Here is a 21,866-nt window from a genome sequence, read left to right as displayed (position 1 = left end):
GTGGCTGGAAGCTGAGCTCAGTCACTCACTCACTCACTCGCCCAATTCCACAGAGTTTGACAACCCCCAGGCCCTAGCTGTGCTTTTGGAGGAGGAGCTGGTGGTGCTGGACCTGCAGACACCAGGCTGGCCAGCTGTGCCTGCCCCTTACCTGGCCCCACTGCATTCATCAGCCATCACTTGCTCTGCCCATGTTGCCAATGTCCCCAGCAAGCTGTGGGCCCGCATCGTAAGTGCGGGTGAGCAGCAGAGCCCACAGCCTGCCTCCAGTGCCTTGGTGAGTGTGGCTGTCCTGTGACCCAGGAGGGCTGGTCAGGTGGGGGCTGTTGCTGGTGGAGGGTAGCGTCCAGCCCAGACTGGAGATGGGAACATGGTGGGCGTCTGACCAGATGAGGGAGAGCGTCATCCTAGCTTCAAGCGCTCATCTTTGTTGTCTTTCGTAGAGCTGGCCCATTACTGGGGGCCGGAACTTGGCTCAGGAACCCTCTCAGCGTGGGCTGCTCCTGACCGGGTAGGTGTGGGGTGTGGGCTATAGACAGGGCCCTGTGAGGCCTTATTTGCTTCTTGGATGCCCCAGATTCTTTGGGTGCTAAAGTGCTCGGTGACTCAGGCTTAGTCTAGCAAAGTCGGGTTGCTCCTGTAAGGAAACCTCCCTACGTTCTGGCTCAAAGCCCTGCCCTGCACTTCCTCTTGGCCTTGGACTGAGTTCCAGCCCGGCCCAGGCTCCACCCACTTGGCTTGCCTGTCATAGACTGGAAAATCTGGGTTGGCCTCCGCTGACTCCTCCAGTCAGGTGCTGGAAAGCCAGGCTAGGTCTAGGCGCTGGTGACTCAGGCCTTACTAACAGCCTTGCCCCTCCCTCCTGCCTGTCTTGGGACCCTCAGGCCTCTCTAGGCAACTTGCCTTTTCCTGTGGAGAGCTTATTACGGCCTCAGGGATGCTGGAGAGCCTGAACCACCTCACTCTAGATCCTTCTCAGCTACCTGGGAGTCTCTCTGTCTTGAGACAGCTGTGTCCCAAGATTGCACCCTAGTTTTGTCTACTCTTCTCCCCCCGACGCCCTGCTTCCCCCGCTTTTGCCGCCCAGCCTTCCTACTGCCTTCTTGGGCCTTTTGCCCTTCTTGGGTTCATGGCATATGCTGTGACTTCTGAGTGCCCTTTGTCCCCTCTGCCATCTCCTAGTTGTCAAGGTGGTCATCCCTTCTCCCTCCAACCCGTTCAGAGAGTGCTTGGGCCGTGAGATATGTGTATAGCCTGGCATGCAGTGGGCACTGAGTACCCACTTCCTGCACAGTGGCTCCAGCTAGTGCTTGGCATATGCAGTAGCACCTATAGTGGCCACTGGAGGAATAATCTAGAAGGTGTGGATCTGACACTCAGCCTCTCCACAGCCATGAGGATGGCACTGTGCGGTTCTGGGATGCTTCTGGTGTGGCGCTAAGGCCACTCTACAAACTGAGCACAGCTGGCCTCTTCCAGACGGATTGTGAGCATGCTGACAGCCTGGCCCAGGCCGTGGAGGATGACTGGCCGCCCTTCCGAAAGGTGCCTCCCCCTTCCCTCCCCTCAGGCCTGGCCTTTGAACTTAAGTTCCGCACAGCAGCAGCATTGCATCTTGTCCCCTCCAGGTGGGCTGCTTTGATCCCTACAGTGATGATCCACGGCTGGGGATACAGAAGGTTGCACTTTGCAAGTACACAGCCCAGATGGTGGTGGCTGGCACTGCAGGCCAGGTATGGTTGGTGTCCCCAGGTGTGGCTACGGGGGAGGCTTTCTGCAGGAGGTGGCCCTGGAGGGTGTGGTGAAATGGAACCAAGACAGGTGGTAGGTCAGAGTGGGAAAGGAAAGCCAGGTGTGGTGGCGCACGCCTTTAATCCCAGCATTCGGGAGGCAGAGGCAGGCAGATCGCTGTGAGTTCGAGGCCAGCCTGGTCTACAAAGTGAGTCCAGGACAGCCAAGGCTACACAGAGAAACCCTGTCTTGAAAAACCAAAACAAACAAACAAACAAATAAACAGTGAAAATGAAGCACTGGGTATGGTTGGCAGGGTGAGGACCAATGGAGAGTGGGAGGTGCTGTCACTTGAGGAAGGGTAGGGGATCCACAGAGACCTGAGGCTGGGCGAGGAGGGTCTCAGTCACTGACTGCATTTAGCGCCTGACCGTGTACACGGTGTTTAGTGTTTGCTTGACTCAGGAAAGAGTCAAGGGCTCCAGGAGGGCAGGGGCCAGCCCGTTATTAGGGCACCACGGTTTCTTGGTGCTCAATGCAGCCTTTGGCATATAGTAGGTATTCAAAGGCTACTTGCTGGTGGGTGAATGAAGACATTATGGGCCCACTCTGGCAGTGTCTGGATAGGGTCCAGCATGCCTTTCTTCTGCTGAGTCCGCTTCCTGTTGGGCTGCAGGTGCTGGTGCTGGAGCTCAGTGACGTGCCGGCAGAGCAGGCCGTCAGCGTGGCCAGTGTGGATCTCCTTCAGGATCGTGAGGGCTTCACGTGGAAGGGCCACGAGCGGCTGAGCCCACACACGGGGCTGCTGCCGTGGCCTGCCGGATTCCAGCCCCGCATGCTGGTGCAGTGTCTGCCGCCCGCTGCCGTCACCGCCGTCACCCTCCACGCTGAGTGGAGCCTCGTGGCCTTTGGGACCAGTCATGGCTTTGGCCTTTTTGACTATCAGCGCAAGAGCCCTGTGCTGGCCAGGTAATGCGGCAGCCAAAACCCTGAAGACAGTCTGGGATTCAGTTTCCTTTCAGAGGTTGGTGTGGCAGAGGCAGGCTGATTGGAAATGCCCCTTATGACCTCTCATCCTGCGAGAACTCTCAGAGCAGAACCAGGCCGCTCTGGCTCGATGACCTGGCCTCTGATATCTAGTAGCTCCATAGCACAGCTGGCCCTGTCATCCCCAGGTGTACCCTTCACCCCAATGACTCTTTGGCCATGGAGGGGCCACTGTCACGGGTCAAGTCCCTCAAGAAGTCACTGCGACAGTCATTCCGGCGTATCCGTAAGAGCCGTGTCTCTGGCAAGAAACGGTCTACTCCTGCCAGTAGCAAGGTGAGCTGGGCCTGGCTGCCATGTCCATGCCCTGGCCCAGAGGCCTCAGGTTTGTTCAGTTGCCGTGCTCCCGTCGTGAGCCGGGGAGCAGGTGCAGGGATGGCGATGCCTCCTGGGTACTGGGCACAAAGGGCTCTTAGAGCACATCTGAGGCCCTCTGGCTCGTCCAGTTGCAGGAGGCCAACGCACAGCTGGCAGAGCAGACCTGCCCACACGACGTGGAGATGACACCTGTGCAGCGTCGCATCGAGCCTCGATCTGCTGACGACTCCCTTTCTGGCGTTGTACGCTGCCTCTACTTTGCTGACACATTCCTTCGAGATGGTGAGGCCAGGGGAGGGCCAGGGGCTGGCGAGGTTAGATGGCCTCTGTGTGCTGGTGGGGGAGGTGGCGTTACGAGCTACACTGTGGGACTCCTTGGCCACCTGGATGGCTTCCCATGGGACGTATTTTGGGGGTTTGTTGAGTGGGTTGTATAAGCAGCAAAGGAGCCGTGATGAGGTGGACAGGGTGGCTCACCCAGGCCCTGGTCCTGCCCATTCATTCAGGGACTTGGCATCGACTCTGTGGTAGAAAGTCCTCTCTGTGCCTTGGGTATGTTAGTGGCTCTTTTGTTTTTTTGGTTTCTGAGTCGAGACGGTTTCTCTGTGTAGCCTTGGTTGTCCTGGACTTGCTTTGTAGACTAGGCACCAGGCTGGCCTTGAAGTCACAGAGATCCTGCCTTGGTCTCACCAAGTGCTGGGATTTCAGGCTAGTGGCTCTTTGGTAGTTTGAAACACAGAAAATGGTGTGCAAGCCGGGCGTGGTGGCGCACGCCTTTAATCCCAGCACTTGGGAGGCAGAGGCAGGCGGATCGCTGTGAGTTCGAGGCCAGCCTGGTCTACAAAGCTAGCCCAGGACAGCCAAGGCTGCACAGAGAAACCCTGTCTCGGAAAACCAAAAAAAAAAAAAAGAAAAAAGAAAATAGTGTGCAGTCAGCCACATACCTCAGCCGCTACCCCAGGTATCTGCTACCATCGTATACCCTGTCCACACTTTAGAGAGCAAAGATAGGCCAGTAGACAGGGCCTCACCATGTAGTTCTCGCTGCCTGAAACTTGCTATGTAGATCAGGCTGGACTCTACTCACAGAGATCAGTCTCTGCCTCCTGAGTACTGGGATTAAAAGAGTGCTACCATGGCCAGCCTTGCTGGAATCAGTTGAGGGTGTAGTTATGGGTTGGTAGTATCAGGGACTAGTCTGTGGCCCTGACACTCATCTTGAAGGTGTCCTCGGGGTGGCTTGTGCCTCTGGGTTCTGAGACCAGTGGGTTGAGGCCACATAGCAGGTGTGAGAAAGGAGGGAGCACCGCTCCCTACAAGCAGTTGGGAAATGAAGGTACAGGTGAGAGGCTGGTCTGTGAGGAATGGGGTTCATCAGGAAGCCCCCCTCACTTTGCTTGCCCCCCACAGCGACCCACCACGGGCCCACTATGTGGGCAGGCACCAACTCGGGCTCTGTATTTGCCTATGCACTGGAGGTTCCAGCAGCCACAGCAGGTGGTGAAAAGCGGCCTGAGCAGGCAGTGGAGGCTGTGCTGGGCAAGGAGGTCCAGCTGATGCACCGGGCACCTGTGGTGGCCATCGCTGTGTTGGATGGGCGTGGCCGTCCACTGCCTGAGCCCTATGAGGCTTCCCGGGACCTGGCTCAGGCACCTGACATGCAGGGTGGGCATGCTGTGCTTATTGCATCTGAGGAACAGTTCAAGGTGAGCATCGATGGATGGTGCAGATCCATCTAGGCCCCCATCTTGGACCTTTTAGAACCCCTGTTCTGCCCATTTTCCCTACCTGCTGAGACCTAAATCCCTCACACTCCACCAAAGAGCCTTCAGCCAGTGGCAGCCCCTCAAGAGTCTGGGTGCACGCTAGACCTACCAGGTTCCCCTGAGGCTTTCTACCTTAACGCCTTCTCCAGGACTCCCATGGGAACTCCTTGAATCCTTACAGTACCAGGCATAGAACACACGACTGTCTAGTTAATCTGGCACGGGCAGGGGTCGATAGAAGGGGGTGACTGGTTGCACAGTTGGGCTGAGGCCTGCAGGCCTAGCTGGGTGTCTGCAGAGGTTAGGACAAGGCTGGGCCTAACTCACTGGCTGTTTGTCGCCAGGTGTTCACACTACCCAAGGTGAGTGCTAAGACCAAATTCAAGCTGACTGCCCACGAAGGCTGTCGTGTGCGGAAGGTAGCCCTGGCTACATTCGCCAGTGTGATCTCCGAGGACTATGCTGAGACCTGCCTTGCCTGCCTCACCAACCTGGGCGATGTTCATGTCTTCTCTGTGCCTGGCCTGAGGCCTCAGGTACATTACGCCTGTATCCGAAAGGAGGACATCAGTGGCATCGCTTCCTGTGTCTTCACACGCCATGGCCAGGGTGAGCCAGGACAGGGGCTGGGAACAATTGCTGGGTACAGCACAAAGCCCAGGCTCGTGCTGGCCAAGGGTGGGGCAGCATCTCTTCCTCACACGGTCCTCCTCTCCTGCGCACAGGCTTTTACTTGATCTCTCCGTCGGAATTCGAGCGTTTCTCCCTGAGTGCTCGCAATATCACAGAACCACTCTGCTCCCTAGATATCAGCTGGCCCCGAAATGCCACCCAGCCCAGGTAGGTGAGGAGTGGGCCCCATATCCACCTGGGATCTTCACTCCCAGGTGTTAATGCCTGTTTCTGGTTGGGGGATGGGGTGTAGTGCCTGCAATAGTCCCCATTACACTCACATCTGTTTCTCTAGCCAAAGGCTTGAAGAGTCACCCAAGCTGAGCCAGGCTAACGGGACCCGGAATATCGTTCTGGCCCCAGAGAGCTGTGAAGGAAGCCCCAACTCTGCCCACAGCAAGCGAGCTGGTGAGAAGGCTCAGGGTCAGGCAGCCATTGGCTTTGAGGGTACTTGGGGGAGATGGGTCAAGACATAAGCTTGGTGCCATTGGGCCAGGGCTGGAAGTGGCCAGTGCCTGTGTGTCTGCATGCATGTTCTGCAGTGGGCTGTTAGGCCGGGTCTCTGGGTGCATAGTAGACGCTGAGGAGCATTTCTTCCAGCAGACACCACAGAAGCACCCGAGACCACACTCTCACCTGTGTCCATTGACTCAGCTACGAGTGGGGATACCACGCTGGACACGACAGGAGACGTCACAGCCGAATATGTGAAGGATTTCCTGGGGTGAGGCCAGCTGCTCTCTCCCAAGCCTCCATCCCCAGGGCAACTCGGGGTCTTGCCACCGCAGCTCTTCTGATTACTGCCCCTCCTCAGCTCTCCTGAGGACTCTGAGAAGAACCCGAGGACCCTGGGAGCAGATGAGGCCCGAGCCTACACTCTTCTGATTAAATGAGGTGCTGCGAGGGCAGCCAGGCCTTACCACACAGCAGCTGCCATTCCTTGCTCCCGCGGGGACCCTGGCAGGGCTCTAATGCTGTCACTCCAGGAAGACTAGCTGCCAGAGGCTTAGAGACCCACAGTCACCGTCATCAGTGCTACGAAGGGGCTGGCCTGTCAGCCTTGAGGTCCTCCTGGGCATTTACAAGACCACCTCTGTCCTGTGGGCGTAGGAGTTGAGGCTCACCCTGTTCACCGAGCCCACGTCATAGGAGAGTCACCGAGGCAGATATGCCTGTTGAGCCAGCACATGGACTGACTGTATGTGCCTGTAAAGTACCGTATCCTGCTATGGGCCCAGCCTAGCTGGAGCCTGGAGCTCTCTGGACCTTGGTAGCTAGTGCCTCTGTACCTACATTGGGCATAGATACCCCCCTTACCTTGCTACTTGGTACTGTCCTAGACCCCCAGCAAGTTCATCTCAGGCTGTCCTGAACGGGCCTGTCCACCCTGCAGACTGGTATGCCTCCCCATCTGCTGACCCCAGCCCACTGTCGGTCTTGCCTAGCCCCTTAACATTGTCTCCACACCTGTTAACCTGTGGGATCCAGTCTTACTGATGCTGCGCTCTGAGACACCTCCAGCCTGAAGGTTAGCTGGAGGGAATGTGCTAGGAGACTGCACTCCATACTACCCTTCCTTTCTCAAGCAGAGTATTTTTCTAACTCCTGGACTGCGTTGGCCAGCCATTTCTACAGCAGTTTTTTTGGTACTGGCTCCTGGCCTGTGTGTATGCTCATGTGACTGGAAACTGCAGGCATCATGGCTGGAGTTGGTTAGGGGTGTGTGAGTGTGTGCGGGCCGTGAGGATGGCTTCCCTGTAGACTCCACCTTGGGCTTTTCTGTCTTTTTTTAAAAAACTAGCTGTTTTAATATTAAAAGTACTGATTTTTTAAATATTGAAAATAAAAGCATTTAATATCTTTTAAACTACATGTGGACACACTGGTGGGGCTTGGGACTGTGTGCTACTTGCAGGATGTGGGGCGCTGAAGCAAGGTGCTGGCAGGCCTCCTCTTCCTCGCTGGAGTCTGCGGTCACAGGTACTGCCTAGGCTGGGGCCTGACGGAAGGCGCTCCAGGCGTGGAAGCAGCGGGTGAAGGCCCGCTGCTCATTACCTTTGCGGACCAGGCGCAGACGGCGTGGCTGCTCACCCTCCTTAGAGCGTGTGTGCTGGATGTACACCTGGTAAGGAGAACGGTGGGCCTGGGTAGTCCTCTGAATCTCGCTGGACTGACCACAGTGCCCGTTCCCAGACTTCTGTCCAGGATGATGGAGGGCAAGTGGTTCCTGAAACCATCAGGCTGGCCTCAGTCTCCCCCTTCCTTACCTGGCAGGCTTTCAGACTCAGTTTGATCTCCACTTGGCTGGTCTGTGTCCCAACCCACATGTAGACCTGAGGAACACCGGAGGGAATGGTCACATGGGTGTGCTGGCCTTTTTGGTATTTTGTATTTTGCTAAAGGTTGAACCCGGGGTCTTTGTGTATGATGCTCAAGTGCTGTGCCTGTGACTGGGGGGACGGGTGCTCCCCTCACCCCACTACTCCCATCTACAACTTCCTAACCCAACAGGCAGGTCTGAGGTGGGGGATGTCTCACTTCTTGGCCATTGTCTAGCAGCATGATGTCATCATCTGCCAGGTCATCTTGGCAAAAGTCAGAGCATTTCTCAGTCACCGCGAAGTACCCTTTCTCGTTGGAACACCTGAAGGGCAACAGCCAAGGTGAAGGGCAAGGCTGGAGGACGGACGAAAGCCAGAGGAGGGGTCAGGCACTCACCTGAAGAGCCTCGTGTGCTTCATGTATTCTGCGTCGTCGTCATAGGGTTTCTGTGCACCAATGCCTACCCAGAAGAAGTTCTCTGGCTCCTCGCCTTCGTTGATGACCTGTGGGGAGGCCTGGTCAGCCAGGGCCCTCATCTGCTCTCACCTTTCTGCCTGCCCCCACCTCAGTCACCTGTTTGCTGTAGGAGGCATCAAACATGGTGTTGAGGATGTCTTCTGCCAGCTTGGCTTCGTCGGGGTCTGATGCCCGGCCCACCCAGGCATACACGATGCCTTGGTTGTCCTCACTTTCAAAGGGAACCTATGACACGCACAGGGGGCTTGGGTCAGGGTCCAGTGTCCAGGCCCACCACCCTGCTCTGCTGTCCTGCCCGCCTCACCTTTAGGATAAAGCAAAACTCAGAGTTGAGAAGGCTGGAGTCAGTGTTGATCTGGATGCACCTGGGAGAAGGAAGGCCAACAGTGTTACCCCCCCCCCCCACGGAATCCTGCCCTCTCCCCTTCCCTCCCCTGCCCAGGCACTCACCGGGTGCAGAGGGCACTGCCATTGGTGCGGATCTGATAGAGACTTGGCTGAAGGGCGCTCTGGGCTGCCTTCCTCTTGCCCCGGTGGATGATGAACTTTCTTTTGAAATGGGACAGGAACTTGGGGTTCTCTTGCTGCTGTGTCATCCGTACTACCTGGGGATGAGGGGTGCCTGGCTAGTTCCTGAGACCTGGCCTGCCTTTCAGGTCTGGTTTAATCCTGCTATTATCCCAACCATAGGCTACGGGGCACAGCCCAGGGCTTGGGTGAGACACACCTCCAGCTTGCCTGGGAAGAGGCTCTCGAACTTTTTCTGCAGACTGAAGGTGAAGGTGAGCCAGCCCATGTTGGAGGCCTCCCGGCCCTGCCAGAAGTAAACGATGCACTGAAAATCCTCCTCGGGCTGCTTCTCTTCCGCCTCAGCCGCTGCCGCTTCCTCCCCTTCTGCGCCCTCTGCCGAGGCCTTCTTCTCCTTGTCTTCTGTCTTCTCTTCCTCCTCATACTCCACAGGCACCCAGTACCTGCAATTCGGACAGTAATGAGCAGGGGCCGTACAGGGGAAAGGACAAGAGGGTGAGGGTGTGTTGTGGCACCTGCAGAGGAAGACATAGCAGTCCTGTGTGTAGAAGTGGCCAAACTCCTCCTCTGGCAGTCGGGTGAACTTCCTCCCCTCCAGCACGAAGCCTTCCATGCCATCGAGGTCCTCGTTCCATTCCTCCATCAGCTGCTCGGCCTGTCAGGCCAGCCCCAAGTAGGTCTGAGCCCAGTGCTGTGCAGAGCCCCCACCTCTCCCCCTCGCCCCACAAGGCCTCAGCCCACCTCAGCCAGTGGCATCGGCGGCTGCCGAGGCAGGAAGAGTGCAGTCAGGTCAGCCTTCATCTGGTCTTTCTTGTCAGTGTCACGTTTCACCTTCCCAGAGAGCCCCTGGCCCTGCAGCACGGCCTCCGCATTCCGTGTGTAGTCCACTGTCAACACATCGTCCCAATTTTTGAACTTCGCCTTGAACACCTGTGGAGACCAGTAAAATGCCATAACTGGACAGAGAGGTACAGCACAGTTTAGGCAAGGCTTGGAAAAGCTGGTCAGTGTTCAAGGGGCGGGGGCCTAAACAGGAACTTAGCAAAAGAAGTCGGGACAGGTTGTAGAGTGGGTAGTTGTGTGCAAAGCTGGGTGGGTTTTGGCCGCCTCTGCAGTACAGTAGACCAGCAGAAGGGTCAGGGCATAGTGGGCAGTGGGAAGCAAGCCTCCGGGCATGGGGGCATACCTGCGCCTCAGTGCCCTCCAGGCTGCGGCTGACCACTGCATGGCGTGGCCTGTGCAGCATCCCGCACAGCTCCTGGCCCAGTTTGAGTGCAGCAGCGCGCACTAGGCGTGGGGACTTTCGCCCAAGCCAGATGAAGACATCAGACCAGCAGTCCAGGATGTACACGCATCGTGTGTCCAGCAGGCTCTGCAGCTGGAGGACAGTGGCTGGAGGTCAGGACCTGCCTGGCCCACACAGACTCACACGGGGCCCGTGCCCACCTGTCACCACCTCACCAGTCTTATTCCTGGCATCAGTTCCACCTTTGGCCGTTTTTTATGTTCCACCGAGAGCTTGTAGTTGATCTGCGGAAGCTCCAAGTAGCCCAGACCCAGGCCCACCTGGAGGGAAGAAGAGATGGGCATGGCAGACCCCACCACACTGGGGCCTGGGTCCCCACCTTGCTGTTGGACCAGTTTCCCTTCAAACTGAATGACATTTGAAGTTGCTCTTACCAGTGGAAGGAGGGGTTTAGCTTTTTTCTAGTGCAGGGAGCAGTACCAGGGCCTTGCCCATGCCAGGCATGTGTTCTACAGAGTCCCACGCCAAGCCAGTGGTGGGGCATTTTGTTTTGTTTTGTTTTGTTTTTTGAGACAGGGTTTCTCTGTGCAACAGCCTTGGCTGTCTGGGACTCGCTTTGTAGACCAGGCTGGCCTCAAACTCACAGAGATCTGCCTGCCTCTGCCTTCCAAGTGCTGGGGTTAAAAGATGTGAATTGGGGCTGGAGAGATGGCTCAGCGGTTAAGGAGCAGTGGCTGCTCTTCCAGAGGTCCAGAGTTCAATTCCCAGCAACCACATGGTGGCTATGAGATCTGCTGCCCCCTTCTGGCGTTCAGGTGTACATTCAGGCAGAACACTGTATATATAATAAATAAATCTTTTCTTTTTTAAAGATTTATTTATTTACTATGTATATACAATGTTCTGCCTATATGTGTGCCAGAAGAGGGCACCGAATCACCCAATCTCATTACAGATGGGCGTGAGCCACCATGTTGTTGCTCGGAATTGAATTCAGGAACTCTGGAAGAATAGACAGTGCTCTTAACCATCTCTCCAGCCCCCAATAAATAAATCTTAAAAAAAAAAAAGTGAGCTACCACTACCTGGCTTTTAGCTGCTGTTTTAAAGGATGCAATTAAAAAGTATGTGGCTGGAGAGATGGCTCAGAGGTTAAGAGCACTGCCTGCTCTTCCAAAGGTCCTGAGTTCAATCCCAGGAACCACATGGTGGCTCAGAACCATCTATAATGAGATCTGGTGCCTTCTTCTGGCCTGAAGGCATACAAACAGGCAAAACGCTGTATAAATAATAAATATTTATTTAAAAATAGAAAAAAAGATTTATTTAAAAAAATAAAGAGGCCCCTCCTTGGTGCCTACGGAGGGAGGCCAGAGGTGGTGTTGGACCCCCTGGAGTGAGAGCCACCTGATCTCGGGTACTTTGGAAAAACAACAAGTGCTTTTAACCACTAGGCCATCTGCAGCCTGGAAAGGGCTATTTTTGAGACAAGGAATCACTATGTATCTCTGGCTGGTTAGGTAGACCAGGCTGGCCTCAAACTCACAGAGAGATCTGCCTGCCTCTGCCTTCAAAGTGCCGGTATTAAAAGTGTGTGGCACCATGCCCAACGGACAGCAGTTAAATACAAGTTTTCCTTTCTCGTCCGATCTAGGTCCTTACTGCTGCTCTGACTCTTGTCTCTTCCCTGTTCGTGGGAACCTTAGTCTCCTGTCAGTCACAAAACTAAGGCAAATATTCAGCTCTGGGACCCTGGAGCTTCTAGCCCACTTTCCAGAATGCTAGCTCCATTCTCAAAACAGGCTTCCAGACCCGAGCTCCTCGTCCAGAAGGTGACAGCACATGACTCACCTTGTATAGCTTGGGCTGGGGTGGCCAAAAGTCATCAGGCACATGCGTCTTGACCTCAGAGGGCTCCCCACCCAGCACCTCCCAGAACTCGGGGGGCTCTTGGCTCTGCACCAGGAGTGTGATCTCTGCCTTGCCTTTCCGCTCATTCTTGTTAATTTTCTCTGCAAAGAGTCTGAGGACAGATGCAAAGCCCTCAGCAAGGCCATGTGGTCCTTAGGGGTACCTTCCTTTGCCCAGAACATTCCACAGAACCCATGTACCTGGCCTTGGTGGTGCTACTCAGCGTGGCCTGGGCCCCCCGCCACACGTAGATGTCCAGACCTCGATCCAGCAGGAACACAAACCTGGATAGGACAGGAAGAGCTGTAACGTAATTCCCTGTCCTGACCCAAAAGATGGGGCTCTGGTCCCTTTTCTGCCAAGCTCTAAGGAGAAGTTAACAAGCTTGTTTCTTCATAGGTGAGGAGGCAACCGAGGACAAGCACCTCTCCTACCAGGGCACTCACCTTGGATCCAGTGAGGCCCCCTTGAGAGGCACAGGCTCCAACTTGATGTTCTTTTTCCCATATACACGGTACATCCTGGAGGGCAGGGCAAGAGTGATTTATTGTAGGCACTTGACCCTAACACCTCTGCCTCCACCCAATCCTGGCAGTCCCGGCCAATGCCACCCATCTCTCTACATGCTAACCTGGTGACATAGTGTGTATCTTCCACAGTATAGAAGCCACTGGCCGTTCCGCCTTCAATGTAGGAGATGTCATTGTCAAACACCTATGACAATGGTTCTTCATCACTGAGTTGTTCCCTGCCCCCACCAAGTACCTGTCAGGCTTGGTGGAGTTCGCACAGCTGAAGTACGTGCCCACACACCCAGAATGAGTCTAAGCAGAATGGTATACACGCAGTGGAGCACAGGCGTATGTCCACGTGGAGGGCAGCCCGAGAGCTGCTTATGGAAGGCTGCGGTAAACTCCAGCCGCATGCCACCTCTAAGGCAGTAGGGGAAAGCCAGTTTGCCAACTGGCTTTGTGGCTTATTCTTAGGCTTGGCCCCGCCCTCAGCGCTGAGCCTGTAACCTGCACCAAGAGCTATTAGTCCCAGCCCCATTTCTCAGCTACATTCCCAATCCTGTCAGCCCTTCTCTGGCAGCCATGAATTCCCGACTCTGACCTCAGGCTCCCTGCAGTCTCTTGTTGCTCCCCCTGGCCTCCGCTCCCCGCCCTACCTCTGTACACAAGGCCTGAGCTCCCCGCTGTCTGGGTTGGCTGTTGTACCTGCAGGAACTCCTCGCTCTCATCGCCCATCTCCTCACGCACAGTACGGCACTCAGCACCCAGGTAGTTGCGCAGGTTGACTGCATGGATGGCAGAACAGGCTTTCTTGTCAAGTGTGGCCTCCCCGCCAATCCAGTAGTAGATCTCCCAGTTCAGGGAACCGCTGTCATCCAGGAAGGTCTGAGGAGACCAAGGCATCAGCCACGAGAGCCTTCCCGGCCCCAGAGAATGCATGTGGGTTTCCAGGCCACAAGAATGGCCTATCCAACCCAGCCTGCCCCCGCCCCCAGCCTCACTGAGGCACAGCATGCAGAACAAGGAGCCAGCCCCACCTTGAGCACAATGTAGCAGTCAGCCTCGTAGAACTTGCCATGGAAGGCTTCCTCCACCAGCACAGGCACAAAGTTCTCAATTTGCCAGATGGTCAAACCGGGCAGCTGGCCCACATCCTCCGTGAAGAACTCCGAGTAGTCAAGGCGTGGCTTCTCCAAGCCCTGGTCCCAGCGCCGTGCCTTTCCCCCAGGTGCCCGGGCATCTATGCTTTCCTGGGGACAGGAGTGGTACTTGACTTTACTGACACACTAAGACTGGCCTCTTTCTGCACTCACCACAGGGTCTTTGCATTTGCTATTCTCTCTGTTCAGGGCCCCTCTTCCTCCTGGAGTCCAGGGCTGCCCTGTCCCAGCCCTGATCTGACTTACCTCTGGCTTTTTTTTCTTTTTTCTTTTTAGGAGACAGGGTTTCTCTGTGTAGCCTTGGCTGTCCTGGACTCGCTTTGTAGACCAGGCTGGCCTCGAACTCACAGCGATCCGCCTGCCTCTGCCTCCCTAGTGCTGGGATTAAAGGTGTGCGCCACCACACCCGGCTTACCTCTTGCTTTTTGTTTTTCTCCTGGGCAACATCTGACATGCCCTTTAGGACTTGCTTGGCCTGGTCATCCTGGGCTGAGTCCTTGCGCCTCCGAAGCCGCATCTTTCGAGCCAAGGGATCCTTGGACCCGCTCCCTACTTACAGGAGATGGAAGAGCCTGCAGCCCCACTGGGATGGCTACTGGACATTCAGACAGAGGCCAACCCCATCCTTGTCCCCAGTCTGCAAACCGGAAGCAGAGGTCCACAGACCTGCCCTTGCTCCCAGGCCAGGCCACACTCTACTTACCAGCGGCGGCGGCGGCGGCCACTGTGGCAGGGGAGGCACCTGCCAGCCTCAGCTGGTTTTGTAGTGAGAAGTCAATGTTGTACCACTCAGCAGCGCGGTCAGCCGGCTTGGGCGGCATGACCAGGCTGGGGTTTTCTCGAACGTCCAGGACCTGTCAGATGAGCAGAAGTGATGCCAGGCTGGACGCTCACCTCCAGGCCACATCACACCTGGCCTCTAGCTTTGGTCTATAGCTGGGCCCAAGAAATACATCCTGACACTATGGTGTAATGCCGACAAGGTGCTCTCCTTGGTGGCAGCTGGGCACAGCTTCTAGAAGGCTTCTGCTAGGTCTCTCACTCCGAGATACAGGTGCACCCTCTGCTCTGTTTTTCCTGATACCCTGTCCCCACTCCAACGCTGGCCCAGCCTGCCTGACCTCGATCTCTGTCAGGAAGTGGATGGCCTCTGGGAGGGTCACCAGGCGGTTCTTGTTCAGGACGAGTTTCTTCAGCTTTGGGCACCTGCAAAAACAGGGCCAACCACCCAGAGGTGGTGGCGCACGCCTTTAATCCCAGCACTTGGGAGATAGAGGTAGGTGGATCTCTGTGAGTTCGAGGCTAGCCTGGTCTACAAATCGAGTCATGGGCTGCCAGGGCTACACAGAGAAACCCTGTCTCGAAGGGGGAAAAAAAAAAAGCAAGCTTCGAAAGCAAGGCCAACCAGGGGCCGTAGGGGATATGGTATTGCAATTGGGGTCAGGGTGAGGGGTCTCCCCAACTCTATCTTAGAGCAAGGGATCGACATGAGAGTCAGTGATCTTCACAGGAGGATGGGACCCATAAATTTATATGGTGCTGGAGCCCTTCTGACCTAGACCCCTAACATCAGCTTCCTAAAAGGTACTCTGGGAGCCCCAAGCTGGGTGTAGGACAGGAGGGGGCCTCATCCCTGAAGGGAATTCAGTCATTAGCAGGGTGCGGGCAGGTCACCAAGCTGCAGCCTAGGCCCTGCCCAGCATGCCCAGTCTGCCCAGCACCTGCAGAGACTTTCAGGAATCAGCTCCAGGTTGTTGTTCGCCGCCATGAACTCCTCCAGGCTGCTGAGCTTGCCGAGGCCGGAAGGCAGCCCATCGAAGTCCAGCTTGTTGGAGTTCAGGTACAGCTTCTTCAGCCTGGTCAGCTTGCAAATGGCTGACTGGGGAGGTGGGGCGTCAGTTAGGGTGGGGCCCGGCACTCCCGCCCAGCCCACCCAATGTCCCGGGCACAGGCTCACAGGCAGGGAGGTGAGCTGGTTGCGAGACAGATTCAGGGTCTCCAGGTGCACCCACTGGTCAATGCACAGGGACAGCTCTGTGATCTGGTTGCTACTGAGGTTGAGGCGGTGCAGGTTGGGGAGGGTGTACAGGCACTCCGGCACCCTCGTCAAGTCATTGCACGACAGGTCCACATCTGAGGCATTGGAGGGGCACATCGGTTGAGACCCACACAGCAGCCACCGGAAGAAGCAAGCCTCAGTGTGATATTCTACCAGGTCGCACGGTCTTAGGCATGCAACAACCTCTATGACCTGAAGTATCTATGTTTGAGAAACTCCTCAGGTGGGCTGGTGACAGAAACCCAATGGAAGTTGACCACAGTGTACAGAAATGTAGTCCCAGCACTTGAGAAGCTAAGACAGGGGGTTATGAGTTCAAGGCCAACCTGCCTACACAGTGAGAGCCAGCCAGGCCAGGCAGCAGAGTCACACAGGAAGACACTGTCTAACATAGCTGTGAGATGTGACTGAACAGACGGGACCCTGCCCCTTCACTCCCAAGGAAGTAGACAAGCTTAAAGGGGTAAAAACTTAGGGGATACCCAGATAGTCCAGACCTGAAAGGTTGCTCAGGCCCTCCAGGCTAGTGGGGAGGTTGCTCTGGGTGCGCTGAGTGTTCCGTAGGTGCAGGGTCTGTAGAGCCATCATGGCTGGGAGCTGCCTGTGAAGAGAGGAGTTGTCACCTAGGGCAAATCCACTCCAGGGGTGCAGCTGGGGATGAGGTGAAGGGGGGGGGCGTGACGTTCAGCAAGCGCAGGCCAGCAGAGGCCTGAGGGCTTAGGGTGGAAAGGGTCGGGACCCCTGGGAAGCAAGGAGGAACGAGGCACCTACCGGAGCTGAGCATGCAGCAGCGGGTTTCCATTCAGCACCAGCGTCTGCAGATGCACGAGGCGGCGCATTTGAGGTGGAAGGCTTTCTAGGCGGTTCTCACTGAGGTCCAGGTACAGCAGGTCCGTCAGGTTGATGAACAGCTGGTTGGGGATGGAGCTGATGCTGTAGTGCAGAGAGAAAGGCTGACGGTCGCTACTCCATCCCGCCTGGCTCTGTGCTGCCCACCTGCCACGCCACTCAGCTCCCAGCACCTGTTATGGCTGAGGTTGAGCACCAGCATGTTCTTGGCGTTCTCCAGCTCCCGTGGGCATTCTGTCAACTGGTTATGGCTCAAGTCCTAGGGAGCAGAGACAAGGTCATTCCAGGGTGGCCTCTGCCACACTCTGGGATCTGACAGGACACTGAACAGAGAGAGTGACGAGAGCACGCCGGGCCGGAGGGAAACAGATCCTGAGTGGAAGGGGCCCAGGTTAGGGAACCGACTGCGTGAGTGATGCTGGCCCCGCACTGTGTGACTGCCCTCGTGGGTGAGGACTGATGCCTGGGCATCACAGGGGTTGGACGGGCAGGGAACCACTGACCAGAACCGAGAGATCATCCAGCTTGAAGATATCATCAGGGACTCCGGAGTTCTTCAGGCTGTTGGCCCGAGCTACAATGGCCTAGGTGTATAATAAAGAGTTCGTGAGCCTCACTTTCTGCCTTCAGAGAGCAGCACAGGCAGGTGGGGTGCCTCTTCAGAAACTGGAGGCCAGGTCTGGGTACTCTCCCACCTCTGGCCTTCGCTCACACAGTCCATCTGCTGGGCTTTTCCTATGTTCCTGGTGAGTGCCTCTTGACACCTTAAAACCCAATGCCAAGGTGCCTGGGTTCAACATGGGGCCTCAGGGTTGGAGTACTGGATGGAAACCCGGGGCTCTGTATGTCACAAGTTACGCACACTGCCGATGAACTACGTCCCCACCCACTTCTGGTTTGTACCATCAAGACAGGATCTCACTATGTAACTCTGGCTGTCCTGGAACTCACTCTGTAGATTAGGCTGGCCTTGGACTCAACAGAACCACCTGCCTCTGCCTCCCGAGTGCTGGGATTAAGGGCCTGTGCCACTACGTTCAACTCCACAGTTTATTCTGAGTCAAGGTTTCTCTAACTTGTCCAGGGGACCTTGCACTCACTCTGTAGCCCAGGAGGGCCTTAAACTTCCTCTTTATCTACGTTAGCCTCTCATAGCTGGGATATAGTCTCTGAGCCACTGGCTCAGCAGAATACATCTTTCTTTCTTTCTTTCTGTTTGTGTGAATGCTTGCACATATGTTTGTGCACCATGTGCAGTTCAATGCAGTCACTGCAGGTTAGTCATGGCCTTGATAGGCTGGAGCAGCCAGCTAACTCCCCAGCTGTGTGATACGACACAAGGTCACCTCATCACTGTGTGCCCCTGCAGCCTTGCTTAGATGTATAGAAGCTTGAGCAGAAGGCCGGAGCTGGGGAACAGCGGTGTGACACTGCTGCTTCTGCATCTCAGCGTGTACTGCAGCAAGAGCCACATCTGTTCTTTTTTTTTTTTTTTTTTTCCCAGACAAGTTTTCTCTGTATAGTCCTGGCTGTCCAGGGACTCACTCAGGATCCACCTGCCTCTGCCTCAGGAGTGCTGGGATCAAAGGTGTGCGCCACCACTGCCCAGAGATCTGCTATGTGTTTAGGTGCAGCCTGCCTGCTGGAGGAAAGGCAGGGACTTGTTCAAAGCTACTTAGCCAGTGTGGTGGTGTGGATGAGAACGGCCCCTATGGACGCTTGTGTTTGAATATTTGGTCCCCAGTTGGTGGAAGTGTTTGGGAAGGGTTCGGGGGTGTGGCCTTAAGGCTGATGTATAACCACAACCACAGGAGGCCTCCCGTTTTCTGAGGAGAAAGAGAAGAGGAGGCAAGGGGAGGTGAGAGGGAGGAGGAGGGGTAGCTGCTATTGGGATGTAAAGTAAATAAATAACTTAATTAAAATAGGACGTGTGAGCCAGACGTGGTGGCGCTCACCTTTAGAAGCAAGCAGATCTCTGTGAGTTCGAGGCCAGCCTAGTCTACAAAGTAAGCCCAGGGCAGCCAAGGCTACACAGAGAAACCCTGCCTTGAAAAACAAAAACAGGACATGTGGCCTTGACGGGGGAGGTGGATCACTGGAAGGAGGCTTTGCACCACTCCCAGCCAGCTCTCTCTGCCTCACCGCTGCTGCCTCAACATGTGAGCTTTCAGCTACTGCTGCAGTCCATGCCCCCACTGGGGTGGTCATGGACTCCAACCCTTGGAAACGGAATGTGAGCTCCCAAATTAAGTGCTTCCTTCTGTAAGTTGCCTTGCTCCTGTGTCTTGTCACAGCGATAGAAAAGTAACTAAGACAGCTAGTAAGTGGCAAAGCCGTGGTTTATAGGCAGGGAGCCCAAGTCAGACCCTGGTCGCTGAACATCTTGGGGTCCTAGACCTACAAAGGCTAGTCTCGGCTGAACCCTGTAAGGCTGATTTTCACGCCATCTTCCATTCCAGGCCCAGTCACACCAGCTACATTGCTGTGTGCTAAAGGTTGGAAGCTCATGACAAACTAACATGGACTAGCAAGCACCATGCTCTGCTTGCAGGGCCGTGTTCAAACTGTCCAAAGACGTAGTGGGCTTCAGAACGTTTTTGCTTTTCTCCCAGAAAGTTCTCCCACTCATATGAGATCCTCCACAAGAGGAGAAATGGTGCCCTCCTGCAGCAAACACAGGACTCAGAGGAGAGGAGAGCAGACTCTGGCCCAAGCCTGACCCTACCAAAGCCCCGGCCGACACTCACCCGAAGCGAAGGCAGGCTGGACAGGTCCCCATGCAGCGTCGTCAGGTTGTTGTGGCTCACAGACAGGTGCTCCTGGACAGGACAGAGTTAAGAGGCTCAGGTGGGGACCTAAGGTGTACAACCCCTGCTGCCCCTGTAACTCTGCACCATCTGGGGAGGCCATCCCAACAGTCTCCCCTCCTTTACACACCCTCACCTCCCAGACGGGTGCCCACTCCTCATCCATCAGCTTTGCCCCCGGCTATTTCTGTTTTCCCTTTGTGACTTAGCCTTTTTGCAAGGTATGCCCACCTGGCCTAACCCCTGCAACAGGGACCCTCCTGCTGCCGACGCCCCCTTACCACCGACACCCCCTTACCACCGACGCCCCCTTACCACCGACACCCCCTTACCACCGATGCCCCCTTACCACCAACACCCCCTTACCAGCTTCTGCAGAGCAGCTAGTTCTTCGGGCAGGTAGCAGAGGCCTGTGCGGTTCAGCTTTAGCCATCTCAGGCTGGTCATAGCCTTAACATTCTCAGGGAAGTAGCCACCCTGTGGGGTAGTCATGGTGAGGATGGTCTGGGAGAAGAGGGCCCCGCTCTCAACACCTTCTGTGGCCCCCATGAGAGCCTAGAGGCCAGCATCAACCCCTTAGACACTTCGCTTTCTACTTCCTTTTCTTACTCACAAAATGGGACTGAATGAAAGTCCCAGAAGCACAAAAGTACGGGCCCAAATCTGTCTCTAGCTGGAGTCTGTGTCCCAAGGATGCCAGACAGACCCGGTGTGTTTCAGGGGATAGGCAGCACCCCACTGTGGGTAGTGGCACTCACAATGCTTTGCCTGGGGTTCTGGGCACTTTGGCTATCAGGGATGAGATTCCCAAGGATGCTCCCCAGATAGCACGAAGGGCCCAGCCCCACACTGTCCCCAGCTGGCTGTCATTTATTCTCTCTCACATGTAACGCCCATCTCAGCACCCCTGTCTGTTTCTGTTTTTTCAAAACAGGGTTTCTCCATGTAGCCTTGATTGTCCTGGGACTCGCTTTGTAGACCAGGCTGGCCTGGAACTCACAGACAGCCACCTGCCTTTGTCTCCCAACTGCTGGGATCAAAGGCCTGAGCCACCAATACCAGCCTACGGGTTTTGTTGTTGGTTGGTTGGTTGTTTCCAGTCCCCTCTCCCCCCAACAGGGTTTGTGAAGTCCTGACTGTCCTGGAACTCACAAAGATGTGCCTGTCTCTGCCTCCACGGTGTTGGGATTAAAGGCGTTTGGCACCACAGCCAGGCCACACCTGGCTGCTTTGACATCTGAGCAGCATGAAGCTTAGTTGCTTTTTGTTTTGTTTTTCGAGACAGAGTTTCTATGTAGCCCTGACTGTCCTGGACTCACTTTGTAGACCAGGCTGGCCTCGAACTCACAGAGATCCGCCTGCCTCTGCCTCCCCAGTGCTGGGATTACAGGTGTGCGCCGCCACGCCCGGCTCAATTGCCTTTTACTACTATCTCCTCCTCCCTCCACATTCCTCAGGGTGACTCAGATGTTGCCAATCCAGAGAGGACACAGAGAGACCCCAAGTAAGGGTGGTTGGAATGTAGACAGGGTAAAGTGGTGACACCTGTGCACAGGGTCAAACGTACAGCCACGTGCAGGTGTGCTCGGGAGGAGCCCACTTCCTCCTCCTCCTCCTTAGTCCCCCAATCTGGCATCTAAAGGGATGGACGCCAGGTGTGAAGGGTCTAGGCCTCTGAGCTGCCCCTCCAGGGGTCGGCGATCAGCCTGACACATCTTTTCCTTTTCTCCCCCTTAAAGACAAGACAGGGTTTTTCTGTGTAGCTGTGGCTGTCCTGGAACTTGCTTTGTAAATCAGGCTGGCCTCGAACTCAAATATTCACCTGCCTCTGCCTCTGAGGTTGAAGGCGTGCTCCACCCCACGCCCTTCGCCTGCCTCCGTCTTTACGGTCCAGAACCTGGGCTGCCGGTTGCCTGTCTCCCGACCCATCAGTTTAGCAGCTGCGCAGACACGCGCCTAAGACCTCGCACACCTGTTCGACCCTCCACACTAAAGAGATCCCTCTCCATTCCACGCCTCCAAACGGGCTGTTCCAAAGCCCCTAGGGCAGATGAGAACCCGGGGGCTGCCAGGGGAGAAGTGACTGGCCCGTGACCACAGGGTGGGGCGGTGGCTGGCTAGGGCGTATTCCCCGGGTGGCACAGGGTCTGGTGCGCGGCCGGCCAGCCGCTCTCCCGCGCCGCCCTAGTCCCCGGAACCCCGGCCCAGGTCTTCGGCCGCGGGCGGGGCAGGCCCGGGAAGACTCGCGGAGGCCCGCCCGCCCCGTCCGCCGGCCCCGGAAGCGCAGAGGGCGCGGCCCAGAGGGACAGCCTAGGGGTCACCCTCCTCCTTCCCTCCTCCGCCCCCCGCCCCTCAGCTAACCTTGAAGTCGTTGCCGCTGAGGTCCACGCCGCGCACGAACGGCAGCACCCCGGTGGCCTCCATGGTGGCGCAGCTCTCCTGCGGGCGAGGAGGAGGAGGA

At 56.1% G+C, this 21,866-nt stretch overlaps 2 protein-coding genes across 6 annotated transcripts in view; one reads left to right on the top strand and one right to left on the bottom strand.

Moving 5' to 3' along the window:
- Positions 1-7,404, top strand: part of LLGL1 (LLGL scribble cell polarity complex component 1) — a 14,942-nt gene extending 7,538 nt beyond the window's left edge. For 2 of the 4 annotated variants that reach the window (XM_084763732.1, XM_084763730.1), the window contains exons 10-22: positions 54-277; positions 444-511; positions 1,392-1,545; positions 1,629-1,733; positions 2,408-2,700; positions 2,907-3,054; positions 3,225-3,378; positions 4,507-4,802; positions 5,207-5,471; positions 5,588-5,702; positions 5,830-5,942; positions 6,138-6,258; positions 6,349-7,404. In XM_084763732.1, the coding sequence (XP_084619858.1) occupies positions 54-277; positions 444-511; positions 1,392-1,545; positions 1,629-1,733; positions 2,408-2,700; positions 2,907-3,054; positions 3,225-3,378; positions 4,507-4,802; positions 5,207-5,471; positions 5,588-5,702; positions 5,830-5,942; positions 6,138-6,258; positions 6,349-6,427 (2,135 nt within the window). In that variant the 3' untranslated portion in view covers positions 6,428-7,404. Of the gene's footprint in view, positions 1-53; positions 278-443; positions 512-1,391; positions 1,546-1,628; positions 1,734-2,407; positions 2,701-2,906; positions 3,055-3,224; positions 3,379-4,506; positions 4,803-5,206; positions 5,472-5,587; positions 5,703-5,829; positions 5,943-6,134; positions 6,259-6,348 lie in introns of all 4 variants that reach the window. The other 2 variants (XM_084763731.1, XM_084763729.1) reach the window with 1 other exon arrangement.
- Positions 7,371-21,866, bottom strand: FLII (FLII actin remodeling protein). 2 transcript variants are annotated; one of them, XM_084763727.1, is made up of 30 exons: positions 21,767-21,866; positions 19,772-19,882; positions 19,346-19,417; positions 17,102-17,182; positions 16,772-16,857; positions 16,521-16,682; positions 16,247-16,350; positions 15,648-15,823; positions 15,412-15,569; positions 14,812-14,896; positions 14,394-14,544; positions 14,106-14,242; positions 13,568-13,780; positions 13,236-13,415; positions 12,650-12,732; positions 12,465-12,539; positions 12,219-12,302; positions 11,959-12,130; positions 10,323-10,427; positions 10,048-10,239; positions 9,603-9,791; positions 9,377-9,516; positions 9,061-9,304; positions 8,784-8,938; positions 8,638-8,698; positions 8,430-8,558; positions 8,253-8,359; positions 8,073-8,178; positions 7,802-7,867; positions 7,371-7,656 (listed from the first exon to the last, which is right to left on the bottom strand). In XM_084763727.1, the coding sequence occupies exons 1-30, from the start codon at positions 21,827-21,829 to the stop codon at positions 7,522-7,524; spliced, it is 3,822 nt and encodes a 1,273-aa protein (XP_084619853.1). In that variant the 5' UTR covers positions 21,830-21,866; the 3' UTR covers positions 7,371-7,521. The 2 variants fall into 2 exon arrangements, with proteins under 2 accessions (XP_084619853.1, XP_084619854.1); XM_084763728.1 differs by having other exon boundaries at positions 14,106-14,239.

The sequence above is a fragment of the Acomys minous genome (genome assembly GCF_964271855.1).
Source record: "Acomys minous genome assembly, chromosome: 16".
Taxonomy (NCBI): domain Eukaryota; kingdom Metazoa; phylum Chordata; class Mammalia; order Rodentia; family Muridae; genus Acomys; species Acomys minous.
Note: the sequence above shows the minus strand (reverse complement) of the source record. Positions and strands in the feature narration are given on the sequence as shown.